This window comes from Lissotriton vulgaris, chromosome 8 (genome assembly GCF_964263255.1).
Source record: "Lissotriton vulgaris chromosome 8, aLisVul1.2, whole genome shotgun sequence".
Classification (NCBI taxonomy): Eukaryota; Metazoa; Chordata; class Amphibia; order Caudata; family Salamandridae; genus Lissotriton; species Lissotriton vulgaris.
Genome location: NC_141696.1, coordinates 1,253,777,867 through 1,253,804,834, shown reverse-complemented (window position 1 = coordinate 1,253,804,834; position 26,968 = coordinate 1,253,777,867). Strand labels below are relative to the sequence as shown.

The window sequence follows — 26,968 nt, the reverse complement described above, 5'->3', positions numbered from 1 at the left end:
GAAAGCAAGACAAGTCATTTTGGTCACAACAAATGCAGTTAAATGCAAAGGGCTGAAAAGGTGGGTGCATGCGAGCCATACTATTCGTGTACCACCTCCTGAGAATTCTGATGAAGAAAGTGAGACAACAACTGAGGATTCAGATTCAGAAGGAGACCCTGAAGATCCAGAATCTGACGATCAGCAAGAAAATCAACATCTGGAGAATCTAGATGAGAATCAGAACTTGAATGAAGAAGATCTGGGTATCGAAACTGGAGATCAAGGTGTTGATGAAGACCTGTTAGAAAAAGAATCTCAAAAAGAAAAAGGAGATCCAGAAGCAGAAGACTCTGAGCAAGACAGAAATCTAATCCAGGAGAGTATTGAAAGGCAAAGAAGTAGCTCTGTGTGCAGGAGCAAGAAACCTGAAACTGGGAAGCTAAAGGTGATCCCTGAAGAAGAGGAAGAATTACCAAGTACCAGCTGTAAGGATGATGTTCCTAATGGAGTGAAGCTGCCGAGTAAAGAAGTTCCTAGGTACAGATTTGAAGTCTCAGATACAGATACTGATGGAAGTGATGAAGAATATGAAATCAGAAAATTCAGAAAAAGAGCTTGGAAAGCTGAATGTAATGAAAATGTGCCAAAAAAGAAAATCTTGAGAAAAGGAGATATTTGGCCAGAAGATAATTTGAAATTCAAACTGGTGAAAAAGTCAAAGGAGCAAATCAACGAAGTGTCTAGTCAGGGAGGTGACTCTGATAAAAAAGAAGAGAAAAAAAAGAAAATCGAAGTAATTACTCGTAAGACAAAAAGAGTGATTAAGCCAAATCAAAAATATAAGTCCCCTGAGTGGACTTATATTATAATCCCACCGATTGTTGAAGTGGAGAGTAGCAGTCAAGAGGATTTGGAAGAAGCAAGTGAGAATGATTGAAGTTGTTTAATTTTTAGATATAGGGTTTAGTTCCTGGCATAAGGCTGAAGAAAATGTGTTAGGTGACTTTAGGTCGAAGAAATTGTGTTTAGTTGGAAAGCACATATTCATGTGACACAAGGTCGAAGAAAAGCTGTTTTAGGGTTTCTTTTAAAAAAAATTAAAAAAAATAAAAGGGGGGAATATAGTTTAGTTTTAGTTTACAGTCATTTTTAAATAGTTTAGTTTTAGTTTACAGTCATTTTTAGTTACTTACAACTTACATTATTTTAAATTTTTTTGTTTTTCAATTTTGATTATTCTTCAAAATGCCTAGTTCAGATACTTCAAGGTGCTCCATTTTGAGAAGATGTTGCAAAATGTCTTCAATTTGTGTGGTTTTATTAATTTTAGTCTGGTTAATAATAGCTGTAGTGTACCCTTTTGGTATTGACAAACAGAAACTTAAGACTAATATAACAAGTAAGGTAGAGACTAAACATGAGAAACATGCTGTCAAGTCTAGAAGAGTTATTGAGCATAATCCAGAGATCCATCAAGATAGATCTGTTGGAGATTTTTCTAGCAATTCATTTTCAAGGCTTCTGTCTGAATATGTTAAAGTAATGAATGTAAAAGACTGCTATGTCTGTGTAAAGCTACCTGCTTCGGTCTCAGAGGGAGTTACTTGTAATATGTTACCTCTTACCTATGGCATTACTTGCAGTGTAATTGCTAGTCTGTTTTATCAAACTGGTCGTCTGGAGTATTATTACTCAGATTTTGATGAGGTTTTTGCAAATCTCAAAGTTGTAAATAGCTTAAACAAAGTTAGGCCTGCAAAACAAATGAGGGAATTCTTTTTAGTTACTAATGAACTTAATTACGAATATGCTTATAGAAATAATTTAACATGCAAAATGAGAGCAGAAGAAAAGACTTTCCTGAATATGGTTGAGGAGAGAAGGGCTGTTTACAAGAGAAATGAGATGCTTAAACATGCTAAGTCCAAGTACTGGCAAATGGAAGATGCTAAACTTAATGGTGTTAACACAAATGCAGCTATTCATATAGATGAACCAGTTAGTGGTAAATTTTGCATTAGAAGAGATAACACACTCTATGATAACTTTTTTGTGGGTGCTAGTCAATGTGAGGATACCTATCGTATCGTAGGGGGATGGGGATTTAAAGGTGGAAAAGATCTAATTTTTCCTGGAATTTATTTTATCTGTGGTAACAAAGCATACTTTAGCCTCCCAGACCATTGGTATGGGACGTGCTATCTTGGATTAGTTTTTCCAATTTTTTTTCATGTTGACAGAAATGAAAAAGGTACTTTCGAATTTGGTGAACACCTGAATAGGTACAAAAGAGAAAGTTTTACAGAAGTCCTGGGAGACATCTTTGGTGCTGTCATTCCTATGGTAGGAATTACCATGAATTCAATCAAAATTAGAAAAGTTTCCACAATTGTAGATAGATTATCTACAGATACAGCAAGTGGTTTTCAATTAGTTAATACAGAACTTGTTGCTACCAGAAGTATGGTCATGCAGAATCGTCTTGCATTAGACATTCTGCTTGCAAAAGAGGGAGGAGTATGTGGGGTCTTACATGTCCAGCATTGTTGTACTTATATTCCTGATAAGAGTCGGAATATAGAGTCGCTTATTAAAAATACTAGCAGCCCGCCCCTGCGTTGCCCGGGGCAGAATGGGGCTGGGGCAGCATCTCATGCTTGTGTGCACTCCCGCCCCGGCCCACGCCCGCCAAGACATTTCCACTCCTCCCCGCTCTTCACTCAGCCGCACACGTTCCGCCTCCTCCCAGCACTTCACTGAGCTGCACACGTTCTGCCTCCTCCCAGCGCCCCCGCACTTCACCTACCTCAGGCCGACTTCACCGCTCCTCGTTCCGCCTCCTCCCATCAACCCGACTTCACCGCTCCTCGTTCCGCCTCCTCCCATCAGCCCGACTTCACCGCTCCTCGTTCCGCCTCCTCCCATCGCTTCTCTGAGCCGCACACGTTCCGCTCCTCCCCGCGCTTCATGTATCTCAGCCCGACTTCACCGCTGCTGTCCGCCGCTCCCCCCGCGCTAGATGATGTCAGCACGCACGTTCACGTTGTTAGCGCACACGGCCGGCGCTACTTCTTAGGGACTACTTTTTGTTATTGTTTATTTTTTAAATAACGTTTATTTTTATTTTTTTTATAGCCTATGTCCATCTACAGGACCCCCCCCCTTTCCAACGCTGTATTGGGTGTTGCGATTGGTGGTGTACTATTTGAGTTTACCTGGCTCAAAGGACACAGTTCTCTCTTTATAATAGTAGTATAGATTACAGAATTTCACGAAGAAATAGAACCCCTGGAGGAAGAAAGTTTCACTGAACGAATAGGCAAAAGAATGGAGGCAATAAAAGAATGGTTTTCAGAAATTGGTGCCTCCATCATTGGCAAAGTGCTCTATCCAGTAATTGTCATCATTATAGTGATATTGCTGCTAAAAAATTAGTTGCATGATTCACAAGAGAAAGAAGCATCAGAGAGAAAAAAGGAGGATTTATAAACTCAGAGAGGAACAGGAGAAGGAATATGATTTAGAAGAGATATGAAGGGCTCAGTTTGAAAGTGTTGAGCAAATAGCAGAAACAGGGCTTTGGGGAGACTAATACTGAAAGAATTCAAATTGTGACGTCTCAAAATTGGGTTCAAAATTTTCTAAATTTTGGGTGTTCTTTGGTGATTTATAAATCACCAGATGAGGGAGTTGATGGAGCGAGTTTCAGAATTCATTTTATTCTGGCTCGTGAAATTAATTCTCTGTAACATGAACTAATTTATTAATGAATTATTGCATGATTTGTAATACTAAACCAACGTAGAGTAAAAATTGCATTCACAAACACGTGGGATTAATATTCATGTGCTCATGTTGCATTTGCGAGTTTGTTCTATAATACATAATTAATATTGTTTTGTTTGTCCTATTGTCCTTGTCATTGTTAAATGCGGCTGATTATCTAGAGGCATGTGCTTCCATTATGTGTGCTTATGTGTTTGTCTTTGTTGTGCCTGTTTATCCATGTTCTGTTTGTCTATCTTTTTACTTTTTCAGATATATAAAGAATCCAGCTGGACTTTAAGAAGAATGGTAGATATTAAATGTGCTGCTTTATTTGTGTGCTTCTGCTAGGTGACATATATTAATGGGTTAATAATTAGCAATGGAGGGTGGGTAACAGTAGGGTTTATTTTACCTGAATTAATTACCTTTTTGTGTTTGTTTAAATACTAGTTCGAGAGAAAGGCTTGAGGCCTAGTTCTGATGGAAGTTGGTTGGCCAGACTGAAAGAAGCTGAGCACAGCAGTGTTGATGCTTTTTAATAAAATACTTCCACGGAAACGTGCAAGAGCTCAAACAATGGACAATGTGTGCAACAAGCTTCGAAAGTAAATGCGTCAAGGAAATGTGTAGAGGCAGCTTGGCTAAAATCCTGGAGGAAATTGCTACGAACATTTAGTTTAATGTTGCAACTCTAGGAAGCCAGTGTCGCTTCGTGTCAATGGACAATGACATAATGATGTTAGGAGAACTGATGTGTTGGCCTCTCGGTGGTCTGATGGACAACAACCAATTAGGTTGCTGCATTTTTACTAAAATATCATTTTAGTTAGATTAGTGAGTAAGAAAAGGTATAAAAACTTGGCCTCTTGAAGGGAGAGGGGCTGACTGTTCCTGAGGGCGAAGTGCTGTCCGATTTTCCTTTGGGCACGTAAGGATTCTGAATGCATAATAAATAATTTTCTTTTCAGGTCAGAAAGTTTAACATAGGGTTTTAGGATTGATGTTTCATTAATTTTGTGCAATTTTGATGTGCCAGACCTATGTGCCAATAATCTAATGAATAATATTAATTTAATAAAAATGTTTGAAATTAATAAATGAGCTAATAAAGATTTTGAAACTTTAAAAATAAAAGACTTAAAACGTCAAGCTGGTCTTGATTACTTAGTCATTACCATTAGCTGATTCATTGGTCATAGTGGTCTAATTAAATGTTTTCTTAATTATCTATGAATATAAATGTTATACTGCAGTTGTAAATAATGTACATATAAATTTGAAAGTGTGATTAATTAGGCCACATGATTCAGCTCCATGATTTTCTGTCATAGTTGTATGGGCCTTAGTATTGATTAGTATGGTGAGTATTAGGTAGTAAATGGTGACGCATGTGAGACAGAATTTCTATAGTGACGCTGGATCAGAAGCAACAAAAATACCAGTCGGGCGGCACATTATATTAAGCACAGATTTTTAGCTTATGTGTTTTATGCCACACATGTTATTACATCAAACACCCTTTGGAGAGACCCCCCTGGTTTTTTTATCCCACTTAAAGCTCTGGAAAAAAACCCATGTCACAGTCGCCCTGTAGGAGAGTAGGGTCTGCTTCCTATGGTTACCCCCACTTTTTGCTGTGATTCTCTGTTTTTTTACTTTACTTTAGTGTGGCTGTGGACCTGCTAATCAGGCCCACAGCCCAGCTGTTCTCTCTCTAAATTGATACCATGTACTTTAGGTACATACCAGATTGGTTACTGGGTCACCCTTGTGAGCCCCTGTATAGTGTACCATAGGTACCCAGGGCATAGGTGCACCGTAGGCCTACCATGGGCTGCAGCATGTATTGTGCCACCCCTGGTTTGCCTTCCAAACCGACACCACAGGTCTGTTCACAGAGCCTGGGTAAGTTGGTGTAATCACCCCTTACTTAGCTATAGTATACCTATATTTTTATATACATATAGACACATATACAACTATAAGCCACTCCTAAGGCAGACCTCGACAGTCCCGGAGGTAGAGGGGTTGGTTTTATGTGAGCGGGTGCCCTAGCATGAGCTGAGCCTTTCAGAACCATCTCCTTATAGCTGTTCTATGATATAGCCATACCATATACTCTTAAGTGCATTATAATCCTCGCGGTTCATGCTAATTTTGGTTTGGCTTTATCAAAACATGTTGTGTAAGGTGTCAAACACTTTGAAATATTACCCCCCTACGCCAGTTCTGGCGGCGTGGGTAGCATTTCACCCTTCTAGAGGGAGAAGACATGTAGTTACTGGTTTGCCCGGTTAAAGTTAAACAGAGCCTCAGCATCACAAAATGGATGCTGCTGCCACAGACACGAGTTTGACCTCCTGTTGCTGGACGAAACTCCCGCAGGGGAGGCCTGGACAATAGGTTTCCTGTCCAAGGAGGTGCTGGCACCTCCCCAGACAGGCTTTTGGGTATTGGGGCCGGGAGGGCTGCATTCGGTGAATGCTTTCCAGACACTGCCTGGGGCACACAAGGTGCTCCATGCATTTCCCAGTTCGAACCGGTTGCTGGGGCACTCTGCCCCTGCTCTGGTGCGAAACTGGACTAAGAGAAAGGGGTGTAACCACCCCTTTCCCAGGTCCACCCATAGGAGGGACCTTAAAGGTAGTCCAGCCCCTAAACTTAGTATAAGTATAGGAACCCAGTCCCTAGGACTTTAGATTACCCTGAACGAAACTATAAAACATATATCCTGGACCTTCGACATTCCATTTCGACGAGAAGGCAGAAGACATCTCCCTTGTGGTCAAGGAGTGACCACCCTGTTCAAACAGGCACCAACAGCAACTTCCCCGGTCTGCATTTTCAAGGCTCCCGCCGGATCCCGAAGAATCTGCGACACAGGACATGGACTTCCAGACATCTCTGACCCCGACCTTTGCTCACAGCAAAGCTGAGACCCATGGCGGACAGGAGAGACGTGGGACCGGGAGTCCTGGTCATCCTGCATTTTGCAAGCTGCACTCACTGCGCGAGTGAACTCGAAGTTGTGCATTGGAGTGCTTGAAGCCCCAGACCCGAGCACCGTTTGCACCGAAGCTCAGAGGCCCCCACTCCACGAGTGACCCGCAGGCCCCACTTTTGCATTTCAGCTCGCGCGTCTTCGCGGTTCCTAGTCCGTTGGCTAGTGAGCCCCCCGAAGACTTTCTTTTGAGTCTAACTTACTTTCCTGGTTGCTCCAGGTTTGCTCCAACTTTCCAACAAAGGAGAAGTACCTCAGACCTTGCTGGTCTGCACCGCAGCCAATCTTGACATCCTGTGTGGGTTGCGTTTGCCAAGGCTTGTTGGGTCCAATCTGGATACCGACACCGCAGTCAACTAGATCCTTTGTGGGACAGCTCGAATCCAGCTCCTGGTTTTCGTTGACGCCTCCTGGTCCTCGTGGCTGAAGAGACAAGCTTCACCTTTTCACCTGAAATCACCTGACATTGGCTGGCAGCTTTCCATCGCCATCCTGGTCACTGGCAAGTGACCCAGACTCTGTCCCTTCTGCTTTCAGGTTCTTCAGATCTTTGATCCACCCTTGGATCCACCCGGACACTTTTCCTCTGGTCGCCTGCAGCACTTCTTTGCATATCTCCATTGAAATCGCCGACGAAACCCGACATCAAAAGACACCTATGCACCCGGCTTCCGTGGGTAAAGTAACACGAGTACTCTGGTAGTCTCGAGGGTATTGGCCCTCCTAGTGTCTAAGTCTAAAAGGGTTCCATCGTAGTCCATCCGGAAGTATCCTTAAATTGTAAATTTGTAACTTGTTTGTTTCCCATAGAAAGTCAATGGTAACCCGCTTCTGTGTTTAGACACTGCACGCGTCTCCCGTGGGCCTCCTACTTCCTAACCTTTGGTTGTTTAGAAGTAGCCCCAGCGATTCCACAGGCCCCAGGCCTGCTTTCTAATTCTCACGTGGTTCTTATACCACTATTTTAGTATATGGTTTGTGAGGCCCCTAGGGCATAACGTATACTGTGCAACTTATCGTATGCTAATTAAGTAACTTGTATTGTACTTTTACCTCTGACCTCATAAAGAGTGCAGAGGGGTTGTGTTTAGAATAAATACATATATATTTGATATATACCTTGTTTGGTGTCCTTTCATTGGGTACTCAAGGGATTATAATTGGTAAAACAACTTGCTTAATGCGCTCTCTGAAGTCTTAGCCTGATGACTGCTGGTCCATGCTACCACTAGGATAGCTTTCTATATGGTTGACTTTACAACCACCATCAATAAGGGTTGATAGACTGGTGCAAGGTACCCACTAGAACTAGTGGACATCATATGACAGGCTAACTTCTCACACACCCACGTCCAGGCACTGTGCATCATGCATGACTCATGCCTTTCACTTTTCCAGATTGCCTATGTGCAAGGGCATAGTGAATCCTCTCCCATCCCACCCCTTGCTTTAGGAACTACAGCGAGGGTGGAGTTCTTGATGGGTCTCATAATTAATGTGAAAAGGTGAGTGAGTAAGTAAGTGAAGGGATGGGATGGGTGGATGCATGGCTGGATGGAAGAGTTAAATGATGGATGGATGAATGGATGGATGGATGAGTGAAAGGGTGGATTATGGGCGAGTGAATGGGTGGATGGATGAGTGAAATGATGGATGGATTGATGAATTGATAAGTGAAAGGGTAGATTAATGAATTGATACGTGAAAGGGTGAATGGATGGATTGATGGTTGAGTGAAAGGGTTGATGTAAGTCTGGATGAGTGAGTGAAAGGGCGGGTAGATGGACAAAAGAAAGGGTAGATGAGTGAAGGAGTGAAAGGGAGGATGGATGAGAGAAAGGATGGATGGATGAGTAAAAGGATGGATGAATGATAGGTTCAATGAATGGATTCAGGAGTGGATGAGTAGATAGATGGGTGGGTGGATGGAAGGATGGATAGCTAAGTGAAAGGGGAATTGAAAGAGAAGGGGGAATGGGTAAATGGATGACTGAAAGGGTGAATGGGTGGAAGGATGAGTGACTGGATGGATGAACGAGTAACTGAAATATGGCTGGATAGGTAAATGGCTGGATGGATGAGTGAATGGATGGATAGGGTGAAAGGGTGGATGGATGGATGATGGATGAGTAAAAGGGTGGATTGAGGGATGGATGGAAGGATCCGTGATGGATAGGTTTGTAAATGGATGAATATGGACATGGATGGGCACACAGATGGAAGGACAGAATGAATGGTGAAAGACTGAATGATGGATGAAAGTATGATTACATATTGTAAGCCCCATTATCATAAGCAACATTTCCTATACATTGATTTTCCCATTTATATGAGTGATTGTCTCTATATAATATGTGTGTGTTGTAACGCACTCCAACACTCTGCCCCGCATACTTGGGATGAGTAGCACTATAGAAGAAATTAAATACACATGAGAGAGGGTCTATGTGAAGATGAGGGGCGCCATTGGAGGGTGGTAGCAAGGCCAGACTGGCCGGACCGGGCATCAAGCGTTTTCTCTGGGAGCTGGAAAGGTGGGGGCGGGTTTGTTACCACAAAAAGACCTGCACATTTGCTTAAAGCTGCGTGCATACTGACAAACCATGAAGTGCACAATTGTCTCAACCTAATATAAACTTATTTTCACTTGTTCTTTAGTGGTTGTCTATTTACTTACTTATATACCTTTTGTCCTGAAATTTGACTTCTTGTCCTGAATTTTTGTCCTGAATTTTGAGCCTTTGTCCTGAATTTTTACGCTCACTGTCCTGAATTTGCACCCATGCCAGTTGGTCACCCTAAACGCAAGTGTCACATCCTTGGGCATAATGGTACAAACCGACCCATAAAATGATTTAGGAAGAAGTCACTATCAAACAATTACACTATGCCAACTGGCCCAGGCATTACCTATGCAGCCTACTGCATCGTGTTACCAAATCAGCACTACAAAGATCCCAATATTTTTCGGAAGACTTACACTTCTGTATTTATTAAGTAGATTTTTGCATGTTAACTTTTAATTCTATGCCATTCTTTGTACAGCACTCGGCCACACTGTGCCCAGGGTCCTGAAGCGGGATATCAGAGCCCTAAATAAATCAGTGGAAATGCATTTAATATAGCAGGTATCATTTCCAACACGACTTTCATTTCGATCCGTCCAACCTTTTCAAAAGCTATGTTAATATGTAGTTTCGTAGAGAACGGTGGTGTGAAACATTAGCACCTTGTAGTGAATGTTATCGACACACGTCAGGGGTGTACTATGGTGCGTCAAACGTGCCATTTACTTAGCTGCATATAAACAAGTCAAGCGAACTTACCGAATGTAGACAGCGAGTCCACGAACTCAAATACACTGCTTTCCAAGTCAAGAAAATTAGCAAACGGTCGTTTGGACCACACGGCAGCCGTAATAAGAGGGCATTTCTCTACAATGTTGCCGAAAACGTCCATAAATTCCTCGTACGTCATGGAGTTGGCTGTTGCTAGGTCCATGGTTCCGAGTTTGCAAGGGAAATGACGTGCGGTCCCTGGGGCGATCTTACAGGCGCTTGTTTAAACTTGCTGCTGAACTTTGGATTGAGGGCTTGTTTTGGTGAAACACTGATTCAGCAGGTTTTTGAATCAACATTAAACGAAGGACAGATCCGTAAGTACAGTGTAAGTAAGTACAGTTTGTGCTGGCCTCATACCACTCTATCACTCAGAAGCGTGGAATACATTAAAAATATTTCACATTGAGTTTGAATTCTGCCAAGATTAAGTCTCAAGATACAAAATGAACTTTTTAAATGTAGCTGTAAATGATTCAAATCATCTATATTCAGCTGCGCAATACAAAGTTATGTTTTAAAAAAAATGCAAACACAAGAAACATTTTACTTTTCTGTTGATGCATTTTTTGTTCTTGCCTAAGATAGTCTCTTGCAATACCTTTTTCTACATTGCAGTGGGCTTGGAGGCCTCCCATTGCTTACCATTGGTTGGCTGCACTGTCACTCTCAATTGATTCTTATTCATCAGATTTGGTAGGCTTTCATCTTTTTTTTGTGTTTGTCCCTCCCCTGGAGCATGGACATTCTTTTCAGTGCTCTCTTTTTCGGGTACTACTGTTTTCTTTCTGTTTAAGCACTCTATGAGAGTGTGGGTGTTTTCCATCTGTCTCTCTTGTGTCCTTCTCCCCACTCCGTGTTCTTCTCACATTCCCCTCCTGCCCCCTCCCCCCCCCCCCCCTCCCCCATTGTCTGTGTGCTGCCCCAGGGAAGATTGTATGGTATTTATCATACCAATCTCCTAAATTCCTACAATTCTTCAGAATAGGTATAATTTATTGCACCGACAAATAACGTACCTCAGGGTATCGTTATTTATCGGGTGTGATAAAGAGCACCTATTCTAGCCCTAGAAAACAAGTGTGATGTTAAGGTTGAGACTGAATTCAGCATAGCACAGCAGGCAGTCACTGCTGCAGTAAACATTAAATGCCCAGTCCAATTGACATTTTCTATTAAATAAAACAACACTTTAATAGCGCCTTAAATAGATAGGTATACGTGCAATAAATATACGAGTGAAACAATAAAAATCAGTTTATTTACGAGTGCAACAAGATTCCACAAAAGAAGTCGAGTTGGAATGCTAGAGAATCATGTTACTCAAAGACCCCAATTACAAGTGGGCAGGAGGGTTATGCGAAAAATAGCAGACACAATAAAATCGGATACAGCTGGATTCTGAATCGTAAGATGCAAAAATTACTTCTAGTTAAGAGTTTTCTCTTAAAAAATGTGGAATAACGTGGGCTTTGCAGCATTTCCAGGTTAATTTTTTATCATCCATTAAACTCCGGTATTTGTGATCTCTGTGCACATAGGTGTTTTCATGGGGATCATAAAAACACAGACCGCTCATAATCAAGGGCACACTGCTCAGAACCATTAACTGGCTGCGAATGCTGCACTGTTTATAATTCATTTACAAGAACTGAGCGGATTCTGACCCTTCCACCACAACAGGGCGTCTTTCCTAATGCACTGTTCATGATCACCAGTGGATTAGGGTCACTAGGAAGATTACATTAATGCACACGGTTTAAAAAAAGCAACAACATTCTAAAACAAAGGTTAACCCAGGTGTCTCAACAAGATTCTAGAAGATAAAACCATGTTTTTCAGTCAGATCATCTGAAGTGTTTGTGGGGCCTGATTCAAAAACTTCATGTAGAGGCTGTTCGATGGTTCTTCCATGTTTTCCAGGTGCCATTTGCACCTGATTTCTAATATGAAAAATGTGTCATCCAGGGCAAGAGAGCACACAGCAGCTGCAGTATCTAGCACCATCTCTTAGCTATGGAAATGTAAGCTCCTTCATTATTAATAAAGGCAGCAGCGTTGTTTAAAATGAAAAATCAATTAATACATTTTACTACAGGAATGACGGGCCCTAAAAGCACAGGGCCTGTATTATAATGCCCACACTGCCTTTCCTTTGTGACTGCCCTGGTCTCACTGTTGCAGTTAAAATTTATGGGCCTGGAAAACCAACTTTAGCTTCCTCGTGTAGCTTCGAGGCACTTCTAGGGCATTTAGGCCATAGTGGTGACCAGAAATAGACAAGTAGAGAGTTCACAAAGATGATCAAACAAAAATGATGGCAAAGGCATGGAATTTGCTTGCCAGGCTGAGGTAGAGACACCTCTTAGTTTGCATGCACTTGTGGTTGGAACTTGAGCAGCCCCTCAGGCCTTCGGTGAGGGGAGAGAGAGCCTCTTGACTCAACGCATCATCTGTGTCCTTGGACAACTTGCAGTGGCTAGCAACTTCCATGCATGCAAGATTAGCCTCTTGGCTTGCTAGCAGAGCTTCAGCATGGCACCAATCTTCAGCCTCCAAAAAGCATGCAGCACACAGCTCGAGTTCAGAAAGCACAACGATGAAGCTAAAAATGATGACTGATGGAGCTCAGGAAACGTTTGCTTGGCCAGTGCTCCAGTTTATACGCAGAGTGGTTGGTAGTTAGTCAGCACCCTTCTGCCAATCCGTGCCAGTGTACATTCACGGTCTGAAAATACGGCCACTCGGAGGGGAGCAGACTTGTACACCTGAGTGAGGAGATGCATATGGCGTCATATTGCATGGTTAAGGTTCCTACCTATGTGACACCAGGCGTGTACATTCCCAGGGTCATTTCTGGTGGAAAAGCCTGTGTATTGCCTTCATATCGACCCCAGGGACTCAGAAGGAAGAGAAAGTGGGGGTGGGCCATTCCTGTTGTTTTTCTGTGGGAAGAAGCCGCTTCATCAAACTTACATTAAGCTTTCCTACCAAAAGATATTTGTGATCATGTAAGTGTAACCCTAACAAAAAGTGTACTGAAGATTACCAGAATCCCATTTGTGATCACAATAGCTGCAAACATACTCATCAGTATAAAACATATGAACATAAAGAGCTCCAATGGCCAGATGTCAATGGAATTATTTGAAACAGGAGAGCCAGTAGGCATTACCCTGGATGCCGCTACTGCACCCCAAAATTATACAAATGCTGCCAGAGGCCAGGATTTGCAATGCTGATCATCTAGAAGCTACAAAGGGGAGACCAGTTTAGAGTCTCCCATCCAAGCGTACACCACGGGGTTCTTAAGAGAGTATCATATCTATTAATGTAGGGGTTCCTTAGAATTAGAGTGCTCCAAATTTCTCTACAAAGGGACCCCTCAGACACAAGCACATGACCCAGCACCTTTGAGACCTCCACTGGCTCCCCATCGACGAGAGAGTAACCGTCAAGCTACTCATCCACGCCTAGAAATCCCTCCAGAACATCGGACCCAAATACCTCAATGAAAGACTCTCCTTTCACGGACCCAAAAGGAACCTCCGCTCTGCTGACCTTGTCCTGGCAGAAACCCCGCGCATCCGCAGAACCAGAGCAGGTGGAAGAGCCTTCTCCTACGTCGCAGACCTGGAACGAGCTCCCTGTCAACATCAGACGCTCAACCACACTGCACACCTTCAGAAAGACCTGGTTCTTTGACTGATCCGGAGCTGCACCCACCCCCCCTAGTGACTTGAGACCCTCATGGGTGAGTAGCATGCTTTATAACCCCCTGATTGATTGATTGATTGATTGATTGATTGATTGATTGATTGATTGAAGGGAAAAACGAGACAGTTGGGGACGAATTTAAAATGGAGAGGTGGGACAGTTGCACAGAGTCAGTCAGATACCTCAATCCTTTCAACTCACACTTCACAGATAAGCCTGAGAAAAGAACTTAGAAGCTCATTCAGAGGTGGATAGCAACGGGGTATATGCGGTCACCCACTTCTCGGTTCCTCCACCTTATTTAGAGGCGTATGAACCACTTTGCTTCCAAGATGGAGGCCTCAGTGGGATAAATCATCTGAAACATCTTTGCAGTGGGCCAACCACAGCAGAAGTGCCATTTGCTTGGCTTCAAAAGGCCATGCTTACTTAGGGTGGGACTTCCAATGCTGTTTTTTATCCCAGGAACCACCATGCATGGGCAGAAATAAAAGATCACTGTCTGTGCATCAGCAATGTTGAGTTTAAACCTTTCCAAAACCTCCAGCTTTGGGACTTTGTCTTAGGAAAATGTGGTTCAGAAAAGGGGGTGGTGATGAACAGAGTGTCTGAATTAAGCAGACCACTCTTACCCAGTCCAAAGATCAGGGCTTGATCCATCACCATTTTTTAGCTCACTGCACCATCCCAGCTCAGAACCTGGCTACATGCAAATTAGTCTGTTCCTGTCCCAGTGCATGATGGGAACAGGGCAAACCAAACTACCAAGCCAATTCTTATACTGTGAATTAAACAAGCTTCCGGGGACCGGTTTCTGGCATTTCAGCCGTCGTCGGCCCGGCTTGCTTGAATCCTGATGGTGCAATGAGCAAGGGACTCACATCTGAGTATACCCTTCCACGCTTATGGTGGACAAAATGATTCAGAAAAGGGGGTGGATGTTGAGTTTAAACTTTTCCAAAACCTCCAGCTTTGGGACTTTGTCTTAGGAAAATGTGGGCCAGCTAGTGTTCACTAGTTTCATTAAAAGTTCCCACCTGGTGGTGAATATTAAATATTTGTGATCTGTAGTCATGGAGCTGGCAGAGGCAAGGTCTCCATTGATCTGAAGTTTGGTGGCCTGCCTACCAAATTATAAGTGACCTCCTTATCCTCCACCAGTCCTTTACTGATTACCTATATTAAAATGTGAAACACTTGCAACATGAAAATATTGTCTTTTGTGGCTGTCAGTCATATCAAGGCCTTGTGAAAGTTAAATTGTTGAAAACAGGTAGAGAGAGAATCTCTTAGGCATCCACATAGTTGCAAGAAATTCTTTTTCATTTACCATTGCTGCCTGGGAGCAATAACTAGCTAGAAAAGCTACTAATTGCGCTTGAATTTCTTTGCATAGGAGCTTGGACTGGGTGACTATATTCCCATAAGCACGCTGGAGAAGGGACATTACACAATGACATCATGAAGGTGTACACACAAACAAGAATATCACATGTGTACATACATTACTTTTCACAGCTCAACACCTGACAGGTCGCTCCCCTCACCGCCACACAGCCCCACTGTGTGACCTGAGCCCGCTGCTACTGCCACCCGTATTGGTTTGTGTCCCGCCTTCTCCTGTCTGCATTTTTTATTTATTGTAATTACTGTGCTTCCTCTGTTTTTTCTGATGTCCACCCTTGTGCCCCCATTTCTCCTTGTGTCCCATTTTGTCTTCTGTGACCCCCGCCCGATCCCCCCTTCGTGTTTCCCTCCGCTGCGTCCCCTGCGGCCCGCCCCCCTGCATTCCCATTCACCACCCCCTCCTGCCTCCCAGCTACTCCTCCCTCCCACACCCCCTCATATGGAGGCGGCGCAGCGGTAGAGAGAGGGACCCTGACCCTGTCATCTGACAGGTCGCTCCCCTCACCGCCACACAGTCCCCCTGTGTGACCTGAGCCCGCTGCTACTGCTGCCCGTATTGGTATGTGTCCCGCTTTCTCCTCCCTGCATTTTTTGATTTATTGTAATTACGGTGCTGCCTTTGTTTTTTCTGTTGTCCACCCTTGCGCCCCCATTTCTCCTTGTGTCCCCATTTTGTCTTCTGTGACCCCCGCCCGATCCCCCTGCGTGTTTCCCGCCACTGCATTCCCTGCGGCCCCGCCCACCTGCATTCCTATTCGCCACCCCCTCCCGCCTCCCAGCTGCTCCTCCCTCCCACACCTGCTCATAGGGAGGCTGCGCAGCGGGAGAGAGAGCGACCCTGACCGTGTCACCTGACAGGTCGCTCCCCTCACCACCACACAGCCCCCCTGTGTGACCTAAGCCCGCTGCTACTGTTGCCCGTATTGGTTTGTGTCCCGCTTTCTCCTGCCTGCATTTTTTGACTTATTGTAAATACTGTGCTTCCTCTGTTTTTTCTGTTGTCCACCCTTGGGCGCCCATTTCTCCTTGTGTCCCATTTTGTCTTCTGTGACCCCCGCCCGATCCCCCCTTCGTGTTTCCCTCCGCTGCGTCCCCTGCGGCCCGCCCCCCTGCATTCCCATTCACCACCCCCTCCTGCCTCCCAGCTACTCCTCCCTCCCACACCCCCTCATATGGAGGCGGCGCAGCGGTAGAGAGAGGGACCCTGACCCTGTCATCTGACAGGTCGCTCCCCTCACCGCCACACAGTCCCCCTGTGTGACCTGAGCCCGCTGCTACTGCTGCCCGTATTGGTATGTGTCCCGCTTTCTCCTCCCTGCATTTTTTGATTTATTGTAATTACGGTGCTGCCTTTGTTTTTTCTGTTGTCCACCCTTGCGCCCCCATTTCTCCTTGTGTCCCCATTTTGTCTTCTGTGACCCCCGCCCGATCCCCCTGCGTGTTTCCCGCCACTGCATTCCCTGCGGCCCTGCCCACCTGCATTCCCATTCGCCACCCCCTCCCGCCTCCCAGCTGCTCCTCCCTCCCACACCTGCTCATAGGGAGGCTGCGCAGCGGGAGAGAGAGCGACCCTGACCGTGTCACCTGACAGGTCGCTCCCCTCACCACCACACAGCCCCCCTGTGTGACCTAAGCCCGCTGCTACTGTTGCCCGTATTGGTTTGTGTCCCGCTTTCTCCTGCCTGCATTTTTTGACTTATTGTAAATACTGTGCTTCCTCTGTTTTTTCTGTTGTCCACCCTTGGGCGCCCATTTCTCCTTGTGTCCCAATTTTGTCTTCTGTGACCCCCGCCCGATCCCCCCTTCGTGTTTCCCGCCGCTGCATCCCCTGTGGCCCCGCCCCCCTGCATTCCCATTCACCACACCCTCCTGCCTTCCAGCTGCTCATCCCTCCCACATCCTCTCATATGCAGGCGCGTCTAAGGCAAGCGCGTCTGCGCCCGTCCGAAACCTGGACCGCGCCTGGCTCCAGGCCCCCTGGCCCCCGCACACGCCACGACCCCCGCCTCTGCTACGACTCCAGCACCCTCCATGCACTCAACGCCGGACGATCACGAACCTGCTGCCTGGCCGCCCGAGGCGCACCCAAGGACCCTTCTCCGGCCGGAACTGCAGCTTCACCAGCATCCGGCCCGCCAACTCACCTACCGAAGAACCCAACTTCCTCAGATGCATCCTGCTCATCCCCCGCTCCGCCCGCAAACACGCTGTCGAACTCTGAGACCTACTCGACACCAACGCCCCAGACGTTGCTGTCATGCCTCGAGTTTCCCTACACACTGCCCCTTTAATTAGACCGCTATTTAAGTCACCAAGACTCTTGGAGCGACGCTTTACGTTGTGCGTTGAGCTCCTATGGTTACGGTGTTCCGTCCTATTCCTGTTTGCCTGACTTCCTGTTTTGCCTTTCCGCCCTCGTTACCTCTGTGGGAGTGTTTCCGGCCTTCGCGCTCATGAGCGGGCTCCGGTTCTCCCTTCTCCTCACAGAGTCTACTAGGTTAGCGGACGTCTCTGTTCCTGACGTCCGATGGTGTATTGTTACTGTAGTTCCGGTAACGGGTACGCTACCCTTCTCCTGTGTTGCTTCGCCCAGCGGCCGGGCTTGTTCTCCGCCCCCCCGGCTCGGCTCCTAATCAGTCCCCTTCCTTCTCCTGCGTTGCTTCGCCCGGCGGCCGGGCTTGTTCTCCGCCGCCCGGCTGGTCTCCTTACTCATTCTTCCCTCCCTTACCTGAGTTTCTTCGCCCGGCGGCCAGGCTTGGTCTCCGCCGTCCGGCTGGGCACACTGGGACCTCCTAGTTAGTTAGGTTCCCTCCTGCTCCCTTTATCCTCCTTCATCTGGTGCTCCGCCAGGCGACCGGGCTGGTTCTCCGTCATCCGGCTGGGCAACCATTTGTTTTTTCCCTCCATATATATCCTTCACTCTATGCTGAATTTCTTATTGAGCATATCATCGTTTTTACTTATTCCTTGGCAAGCCTCATATGTGTTTTGGGATTCTTGCGTGGACCGGAGTGGGGTGCAGATTTCAACCTTCACGACTTAGAATCACGGTAACAGTGCTATGCGCTGCCTACATATATGTTGGCTAATGTTATGAACCTAATAGAAACCTGTGTGTGTGTTTTGTTTCATAGATTTCCATGCAACGATCATTGGTGTTGGTATTAGCTCATTGTCATCAGAATAGTGGATGTTATCCAGTAGTCTTCTACCACACACAGAGTGAGAGTTTAACAAGTTAGATATTTAACACTTATGTGTACAAGGTCAGAAGACAGTGCTTACTGTTATTTTCTTTGTGACAGCTCAAGACGAATTCCTACCATTATCCTTCATATCCATTCTGCGACATAGACAAAACAAATGTGGTATGTAGTAGTCATATACATACTATAGACAGGGTGTATTTATGTTTTGTGTTTTACCCAGAGAGATTGTACATGTACCTTTCTTTACAGCCCACCTGTTGCCACGTGCCCAATTCTGAGTTGCCACGCATCCACTCTGAAGACCTCCAGCAAGCTCTCATTTTTTCCAGCAACCTTTCCTTGTTTTGTCTCCCTGTTTTCCCCTGGCGAGCCTTTCATAACTCTAGTGTTTGATAGAGTCGGAAGGCCGTAGGGGAAGGCTGTGGAATATTCTTCGGATTCCTGACGCTCCTGCGGAACCTGCTTGGATATCATTACAGTTGCCTTCCTGACAGAGACCTGGCTGAACCCCTCCTCGGCACCAGACATCGCCACAGCCATCCTGGAAGGCTACACGATCATCCGCAAGGACCGCACCAACGGAGTAGGAGGAGGAATTGCCATCGTTCACAGGAAAAATCTCAAAATCTCGACAGACACCAACGACACCCTCAGCGTCGCCAAACACCTGCACTTCCAGATCCACGGCGACCCCAACACCACCCTCAGCGGTACCCTTATCTACAGACCCCCCGGACCCCAACCGCAGTTCAGCGACTCCATCGCCGACTTCATCAGCACACACGCCCTCTCCTCCACGGACTACATCCTCCTCGGGGACCTGAACTTCCACCTCGAGAATAACAACAACTCCAACTCTTCCACCCTGATCGACAATCTCGCCAACCTCGGACTCAGACAACTCGTCACAACACCCACCCACTCCGCCGGTCACACGCTTGACCCCATCTTCTCAGCAAGCTCCCACGTCTTCTTAAACCGCCCCACCAAACGCTACTGGACCGACCACTGCTGCATCTACTTCACCCTCCGGAAACCCACTACACACCACCACACCCAGCAGATGTCTCGCCGCCACTGGAGCAAAGTCACCGAGGACCAACTAACCACTGCTCTCGCTCTGAGCCCGCCCGCAGACCCGACCGACCCCGACCCTGACGCAGCCTCAGACAGTGGATCAACGACTGCGCCAACACCCTCGCCCAGCTCAAGAAGCCCCCCAACACCCACACCAGCAAGAGAGCCAGCTGGTTCACCGAAGACCTCCAGGCCTCCTAGCGAACCTGTCGAAAACTCAAGAAAAACTGGATCCATGAACAAACACCGGAAAGCAACACAGCCCACAAGAACGCCACCTGCAGACACCACCACCTCATCAGATCTGCCAAAAGGACCTCCTACAAAGACCGCCTAGACAACAACGCACACAACAGCAAAAAGCTCTTCTACATCATGAAGGAACTCTCCAACCCCAGCTCCAACACCAACGACATCCCACCTTTACAAGACCTGTACGACTCGCTGGTCACCTTCTTCCATCGCAAGATCGCAGACATCCACGACAGCTTCAATGCCCCCACCACCCCGGCAACCACTGAGACCCCCGCCCTCTCGACCACCGCCCGCACCAACCGCCTGCTCGCCTGGACCAACATCAAAGACGACAACACCATCAAGATCATGAACACCATCCACTCCGGATCCCCGGAAGACCCCTGCCCACACCACATCTTCAACAAAGCCAGCAGCACCATCGCATCCCATCTCTGGAAAACCATCAACATCTCCTTCGAAACAGTGACCTTCCCGGAGAACTGGAAGCACGCAGAGATCAACGCCTTACTCAAGAAACCCAAGGCGGGCCCCAAGAACCTCAAGAACCTCCGACCCATCTCCCTGCTCCCATTCACGGGGAAGGTCATTGAAAAGGCCGTCAACAAACAACTGACCAGCTTCCTCGAGGAGAACAGCATCCTGGACCCGTCCCAGTCCCGGTTCCGCAGCAACCACAGCACCCAAACTGCCCTCATCGCAGCCACTGATGACATCTGGACCCTGCTTGATAATGGAGAAACTGTGGCCCTCATCCTCCTGGACCTGTCAGCCGCCTTCGACACGGTCTGCCATCGCACACTACGAACACGCCTCTACGATGCCGGAATCCACGAGAAAGCCCTGGGCTGGACCACTTCCTTCCTCTCTGGCAGAACACAGAGCGTCCACCTCTCCCCCTTCCGCTCCAAAGCCACAGAGATCATCTGCGGCGTACCCCAAGGCTCATCCCTCAGCCCAACGTTATTCAACGTCTACATGGCACCGCTTGCCCACGTCGCATGACGGCACGACCTCAACATCATCTCCTACGCACACGACACCCAGCTGATCCTCTCCCACACCAAAGACCCCCACACCGCCAAAACCAACCTCCACGAAGGAATGAAGGTCGTCACCGACTGAATAAGAAACAGCTGACTGAAGCTGAACTCGGACAAGACGGAGGTTCTCATCCTCAGATCCACCTCCTCGGCCTGGGACGACTCCTGGTGGCCGACTGCACTAGGAGCACCCCCTACACCCACCGACCACGCACGCAACCTAGGGGTCATTCTCGACTCCACCCTCTCCATGACGAAGCAGGTCAACGCTGTTTCCTCCTCCTGCTTCAACACCCTCCGCATGTTTCGCAGGATCTTCAAGTGGATCCCCACCGAAACAAGAAGGATGGTCACCCAGGCCCTCATCAGCAGTAGACTGGACTACGGAAACGCACTGTATGCAGGAGCCCCGACCAAACTTCTGAAAAGGCTCCAACGCATCCAGAACGCCTCTGCACGCCTGATCCTCGGCATCCCTCACTGCAGCCACATCACACCCCACTTGAGAGACCTGCACTGGCTCCCCATCAAAAGGAGGATAACCTTCAAACTCCTCACCCACGAAGCACAAAGCACTCCACAACACCGGACCAGCATACCTCAACAGCTGACTCAGCCTCTACACTCCCACCGCCAGCTCCGCACCGCAGACCACGCCCTCGCCACCGTCCCCCGCGTCCGAAGAGCAACCGCCGGTGGCAGATCATTCTCCCACCTCGCCGCCTCGACATGGAACACCCTCCCCATCCGCCTGCGGCAGACCGAAGACTTTCTAACCTTCAGGAGACTTCTCAAGACCTGGCTCTTCGAACAGTAGCAGCATCCCCACCCCCCCTAGCACCTTGAGACCCTCACGGGTATGTAGTGCGCTTTAAAATGCTATGATTGATTGCTTGATTGATATACATCACAACACATAACTCGTGTAGAGTATCAATCTGCGTACCTAGTAGATGTGTGATTAGTACGCTGACAAAGTGCACACCAATGTTTAGTGTTTCTCCTCATACAATAGCACAACAGTTGCATAAAAATAAAGAGTTCCTAATGTGGTTGAAAGAGAAAGCAATATTCATAATAAACAATATCCTCCTGGACTTGAGTGCTGCCTTTGACACCGTGAGTCATCAGGTGCTCCTCCAATGCCTTTCAGAGGTAGGTGTCTCAGGGACGGCTTTGAAATGGTTGGGATCCTTTCTCTCCAACCGTTTCTACCAAGTCTGGGAAGGGGCAGAGCAGTCTTCCCTATTCCCTCTTCAATGTGGAGTCCCTCAGGGCTCATCGTTGAGCCCTACTTTGTTCAATGCATATATGACTCCACTTGAAAGAGTGGTAGCCCCTTCGGGGTTGAAGATCATCAGCTATGCTGATGATACTCAGCTGGTGGTGGGCCTCACTCAGCTGGCGGAACAACCCAACTTGTTGCATGACTGCCTGGCTAATGTCTACCAATGGATGTCCAACTCGGCTCTTAAGCTCAATGGAGGTAAAACTGAGTTGATGCTCTTGGGCAACTCCAGTCCCTCCATCATTGCCAGCTGCTGGCCCCGGTCTCTTGGCGACCCTCCATCTCCCAAGAAGGAGATCAAGTCCTTGGGAGTATGGTTGGAGGAAGATCTGTCCTTCAGGACCCACGCCAGAAAGACCGCGGGGGTTTGCTTCGGTCTACTGAAGTCAGCCCGAAAGGTACTCCCACTGCTTCCGGATCCAGCTAAGAAGCTTTTGATGCGGGGTTTAATCCTTTCTAGGCTTGACTTTGGTAATGCCCTGTTTCTTGGTGCCCCTGAAGCTACCTTTAAAACCCTCCAACAGGTGCAAAATGCAGCTGCCAGAGTCTTGATGGAGATCCCTAGAAGGCAGTCCGCTGCCCCGGCCCTAAAAGCACTTCACTGGCTCCCCGTTAAGGAGCGGGTGAAATTTAAGGCGTTGTGTACGGCCCATAAAATTTTACATGGCAAAGGCCCCCCCATCCTTGTTAATATGGCCCGTCCCTATAAACCTCCACGCCTTTTGCGCTCAGACCAGCAACATCTTTTGCAATCTGCGAGAGTCAGGAGAGCTCGGACGGGGGGCAGGCGTTTCTCGGTTCAGGTGGCATCTCTGTGGAACTCTCTGCCCCTTAAGATTCGCTCAGAGCACAAGATCCTAATATTTAGGAAACTTCTTAAAACCTACCTGTTTCCACAGTAGTGAGTTTTCGAGTTCCTCCTTCTTTGGTCTGTTGCGCCGGGATGCCCCCGGGTAAGCTGAGCGCATTACAAATTTCATATAATAATAATAATAACAATAAACTTAGCTGCCAGCTTAATAACCCTAGTATAGCTGTTTTTAGAATGTTTGGAAGCTTGAATGCGCAGGGTTTTCTCCGGCGGTGAGAGATACCAAGTTTTCCTTTAGCCAGGTTCAGGGCCAGAGGCCCAAGCAAGGTGGCAAGTCCCTCTAAATGAGAGTGGTGGCAGCGGGACGTATATCAAAGCAGGAGAGCACTTTAATAGAGTACATATCATATCCAGATGGAGATGAGTAATCCAAATTCGGAGGCTGGACAGGAGATGTGTCAAGTCAGGATTCCTTGATGTGAGCATCAAATGTTGAGGAGCCAGGCTACATATAGTTCAGAGTTCTAAAATGGCCACAGAGACTTTGAGGTCTTGCGATATGTTGGCCGGCCATCTCATGTTGTTGCTGTGGATAACTTCACAGCTGAGGATGACTCAGCCTCATGTTGTTGTCGGTGGTGACTGGGCAGCTGAGTTAGACTCACCAGTATTCCCCTCCCATCTCATACTGTTGTTAATGACTCACCAGCATTCAGACCCCCTATAATTTTCTGTTCAAAGAGGTGACCTAAGGTGTCGAGCTCTATACCCTACATACCCAAGACCATGATGAACTGAAAGTGTGTGCAGAAGGCCATGTGGGTGCAAGCGCTTAAGATGTGGATGAGATGGCGGAATGCCAAAGAAGGCACCAAGAGAATCGCAGGTTTGTACGCAAAGGCCACCAGCACCTGCTGTTGCTGAGTTGAATGGGGCTTCACTTTCCGAAATATGTAAAGTGCCTGCATGGTCTGATTCCTCTACATTTGCTAGGCACTACAGATTGGCAGAGAATCAGTGCCTTCCTGATGTGTTTGGATACAAAGTTCTCCTTCTATGAAGGAATAGGGGAGAGCATGTTTTATGTTTCAATAGAGCTGAGTTCGTTCTGCATAAATGGTCAGTTGTCCATCTTTGTGAGCTTAGTACATCTCATATGTACTGAATTAAAATGAGGTAAGGACGTTCCAGTAATGTCTAAATTACTTACAGGTAATGGCATTATTGTGAGTCCTACTCCCTCGTTAGATCTCGGCTAGCGTAGGCTGCGCACATGCGCAGTCTCGCTAGTGAGATTTATTGTTTAAAAGTACTTTCACTAGCTAGGGTTAAGCCCCGCCCCTCTTTTCCATTGGTTGGCATCACCGTTCATGCTAAACGGTGGCCAGTCATTGGAAAAGAGGTCACAGCGACGTACTCTTTTCTCTTTAAGAGCCATCCCATTCGGGCGGACTTCCCAGACTTACTGCTGGCGTAAAAGGTTTCTTATCTTCTTTCTGGGGCCATCTGTTTCGCCCCATAAAGAAGATAAGAAACCTTTTACGCCAGCAGGGCAGTCCGTCCAAGTGGGACGGCTCTAAAAAAGAAATGTCTTTAATTTTGGTATAATCGCGGCACCCGCGCTTTACTTATAACATTTTAAAAGTAAAGTGCGGGTGCCGCGATTCTACCAAAATAAAAGAAGTAGATGTTTTTTTCTATTTCTTTCATTTTAGTATAATCGCGGCAACCGCGCATTACTTTTAAAATGTTATAAGTAAAGCACGGGTGCAGCCATTATACCAAAATGAAAGAAATAGAAAAACATCTATTTCTTTCATTTTGGTATAATCGCGGTACCCGCGCTTCATTTATAACATTTTAAAAGTAAAGCGCGAGTGCCGCGATTTGGTATAATTCTGGCTGCTTCTCTGCTGCCTCTGCACACACACTGCAACCTTGCGTGTGCACTCCCTCAATCTTGGTGATCTGCTCAGCGGTCTGCTCCCGGCCCCCGAGATTCGGCTTCCACTGAACCAACTGGGTGCGGCGAACTCTCCAACGAACAGGGCGGGCGGAACAACTCCCTTCCACAGGTCTCTGATTTTTTTCTGTTTTATTTTATCCAATACGCTTTATGTCCTGTACGAGCTATCAGCATTGTTTCCAAACAGTTAGAGAAAGATTTAGTTACGAATCCTCATGCGTCTCGCTCGGGCGGGTGAGCGCTCCCGACCGGACTCATCAGCCGGCCACCATATTCTCCCCCTCCCACACTGAAAAACACCCCTGACACTGACACTCTGGGGGAAGTGAGGTGTTCCAGTTGTGGCTAAATATATACCTGTATAAGGGAGGGTGAATGGGCAACCTCCCAGACTTTTGGTGAAGTGGCCTTTAACCCACAACTATCTCATCAGCTGCCACCAACCAATAGTCATTTCAGTGCCTGGACATGTGGGCAAAGTCATCCTCGTTAAGAGAATGATCTCTATGGGTGCTCTCCATATCACTTAGAAATTAATGTAGAACAGTTGCCCTGGAATTCAAGATAGGCGCTTCTTCGGCAGGAGCATAACTGATAACAACAAACATTTGAAATCCTGAGCAGAGCACTACAGATCGAGCCACAGACCTTCAACACTACTTGCAGGACGGACAACATTTTGGGGAATCAGTGTATGCGGACTTACGCAGCCTCAATGGGCCTGATGGCTTTTCCGTACTTTAGTGTGCTGCGGTTATGTCCCTGCATTGAAATACTCTAGAATACATCTCGCTTCGTCCATCAGCTTTCCTATCCTTTTTCTCCTGTATAATTTGCCCTCCAGCCCCCACGTATCAGCGGCCCTAGTCCCAACGTGCTGTCAACTAAGAGCCATGCTTCAAGGGGCACTGATTAAAGAATGTCGCAAACTGACCCTCCTATGTTCTGCTGAGCACGCTGTCTACATTACATAAAGCCTCCACAGGCAGCTGTATCGGTATGTTCTCGTCTTTCGCTGCTGCTATTAAATACTACTGAACATGCTTCCAAATTTGTGTTTTATAACTCTGACCTAGGATTGGCATTACGGTAATTTATTTTTATTACTTTTATATTTTCAGCAGCTCTCAAGTCTTGTTAAAAACTGCTTCACGTTTGACCGTCAGTGGGAGTTCATTACTTTGTGCAGCTCGAGTGAATCTGTGCATCATGGGGTGAGAGGTGCGCTTGACAGATATGATTTCTTTATGCAGGGTGTGGGTTAGTGTGGCTGCTGGGTTAGTGTGCCAGAAGTATGCCTCCAGGGCAGGAGAAGGCACATAGCTTTTAAACTTAGGCAGCACGAGATGAATTGAATAACAACAGGCAGGGCCGGACTGTTTACCGGGCAGTTGTGTGTGCTGCTGAGCTAGGGGCTAATATCTCTGTGGTGGGGGCTTATTTCATTGATGGGGACCTGCGTGCGATTTGAAATAAAAAAAGCAAAACGAATTTCGTTTTGCACACGAGGTACTGGTGTGCTCGTGCACGGACTGCAACACAGCAGCTCTATTCATTGGCTTGGAAGTGGTGCTGCAACGAGGTGATTGAAGAGGGCCAGTTGAGGTTGCAAGGTAAATACAGCACAGAAGCTAATGAGGATTTGAAGTACTTTTCGACCTCCGCTGTGCTGGTTGGCTTGCCCATGCTGCTGCTTGCTTTCACTTCTGCACGTTTCAGTATGTAGTTGAATTCAGATTCATGCTGCTTGTAAGCACTTCGTTACATTGTGCATGCTTTAAGGGGAATTGAAAATCTCGGGGGTCTGTTAAAGGGGCGTGGTCATTGTAATTAAGGATGTGGATTAAAAACGCATAAGCTAAAAATCTGTGCTTAGCATAGTGTGTTGCCCGACTTGTATTTTACTGTTTCTGTCATTGCATCCATATATATGATACAACAAGTAACAAACCTACAACAAGTCAGGACTATTGGCTTTGTCAATGGTTGTTACTTGCATAAGATAAATAAGCAGCAACTATGGCTTGTATATAATATTGAAAAAGCTTCCACTTACAGCCCTGGTGACACCACAACAATGCTTCTGCTCCTGAGTTTCAAAAAGAG

The 26,968-nt window shown here is 46.7% G+C and overlaps 1 protein-coding gene across 1 annotated transcript in view; it reads right to left on the bottom strand.

Annotated features, from left to right (window-relative positions):
- The window catches only part of URAD (ureidoimidazoline (2-oxo-4-hydroxy-4-carboxy-5-) decarboxylase), a 120,665-nt gene extending 110,330 nt beyond the window's left edge, over window positions 1-10,335 (bottom strand). The window contains exon 1 of the mRNA XM_086935166.1: window positions 10,078-10,335. Within this exon, the coding sequence (XP_086791292.1) occupies window positions 10,078-10,252 (175 nt within the window). The 5' untranslated portion in view covers window positions 10,253-10,335. The remainder of the gene's footprint in view (window positions 1-10,077) is intronic.
- Between the last annotated feature and the right edge of the window lie 16,633 nt (window positions 10,336-26,968).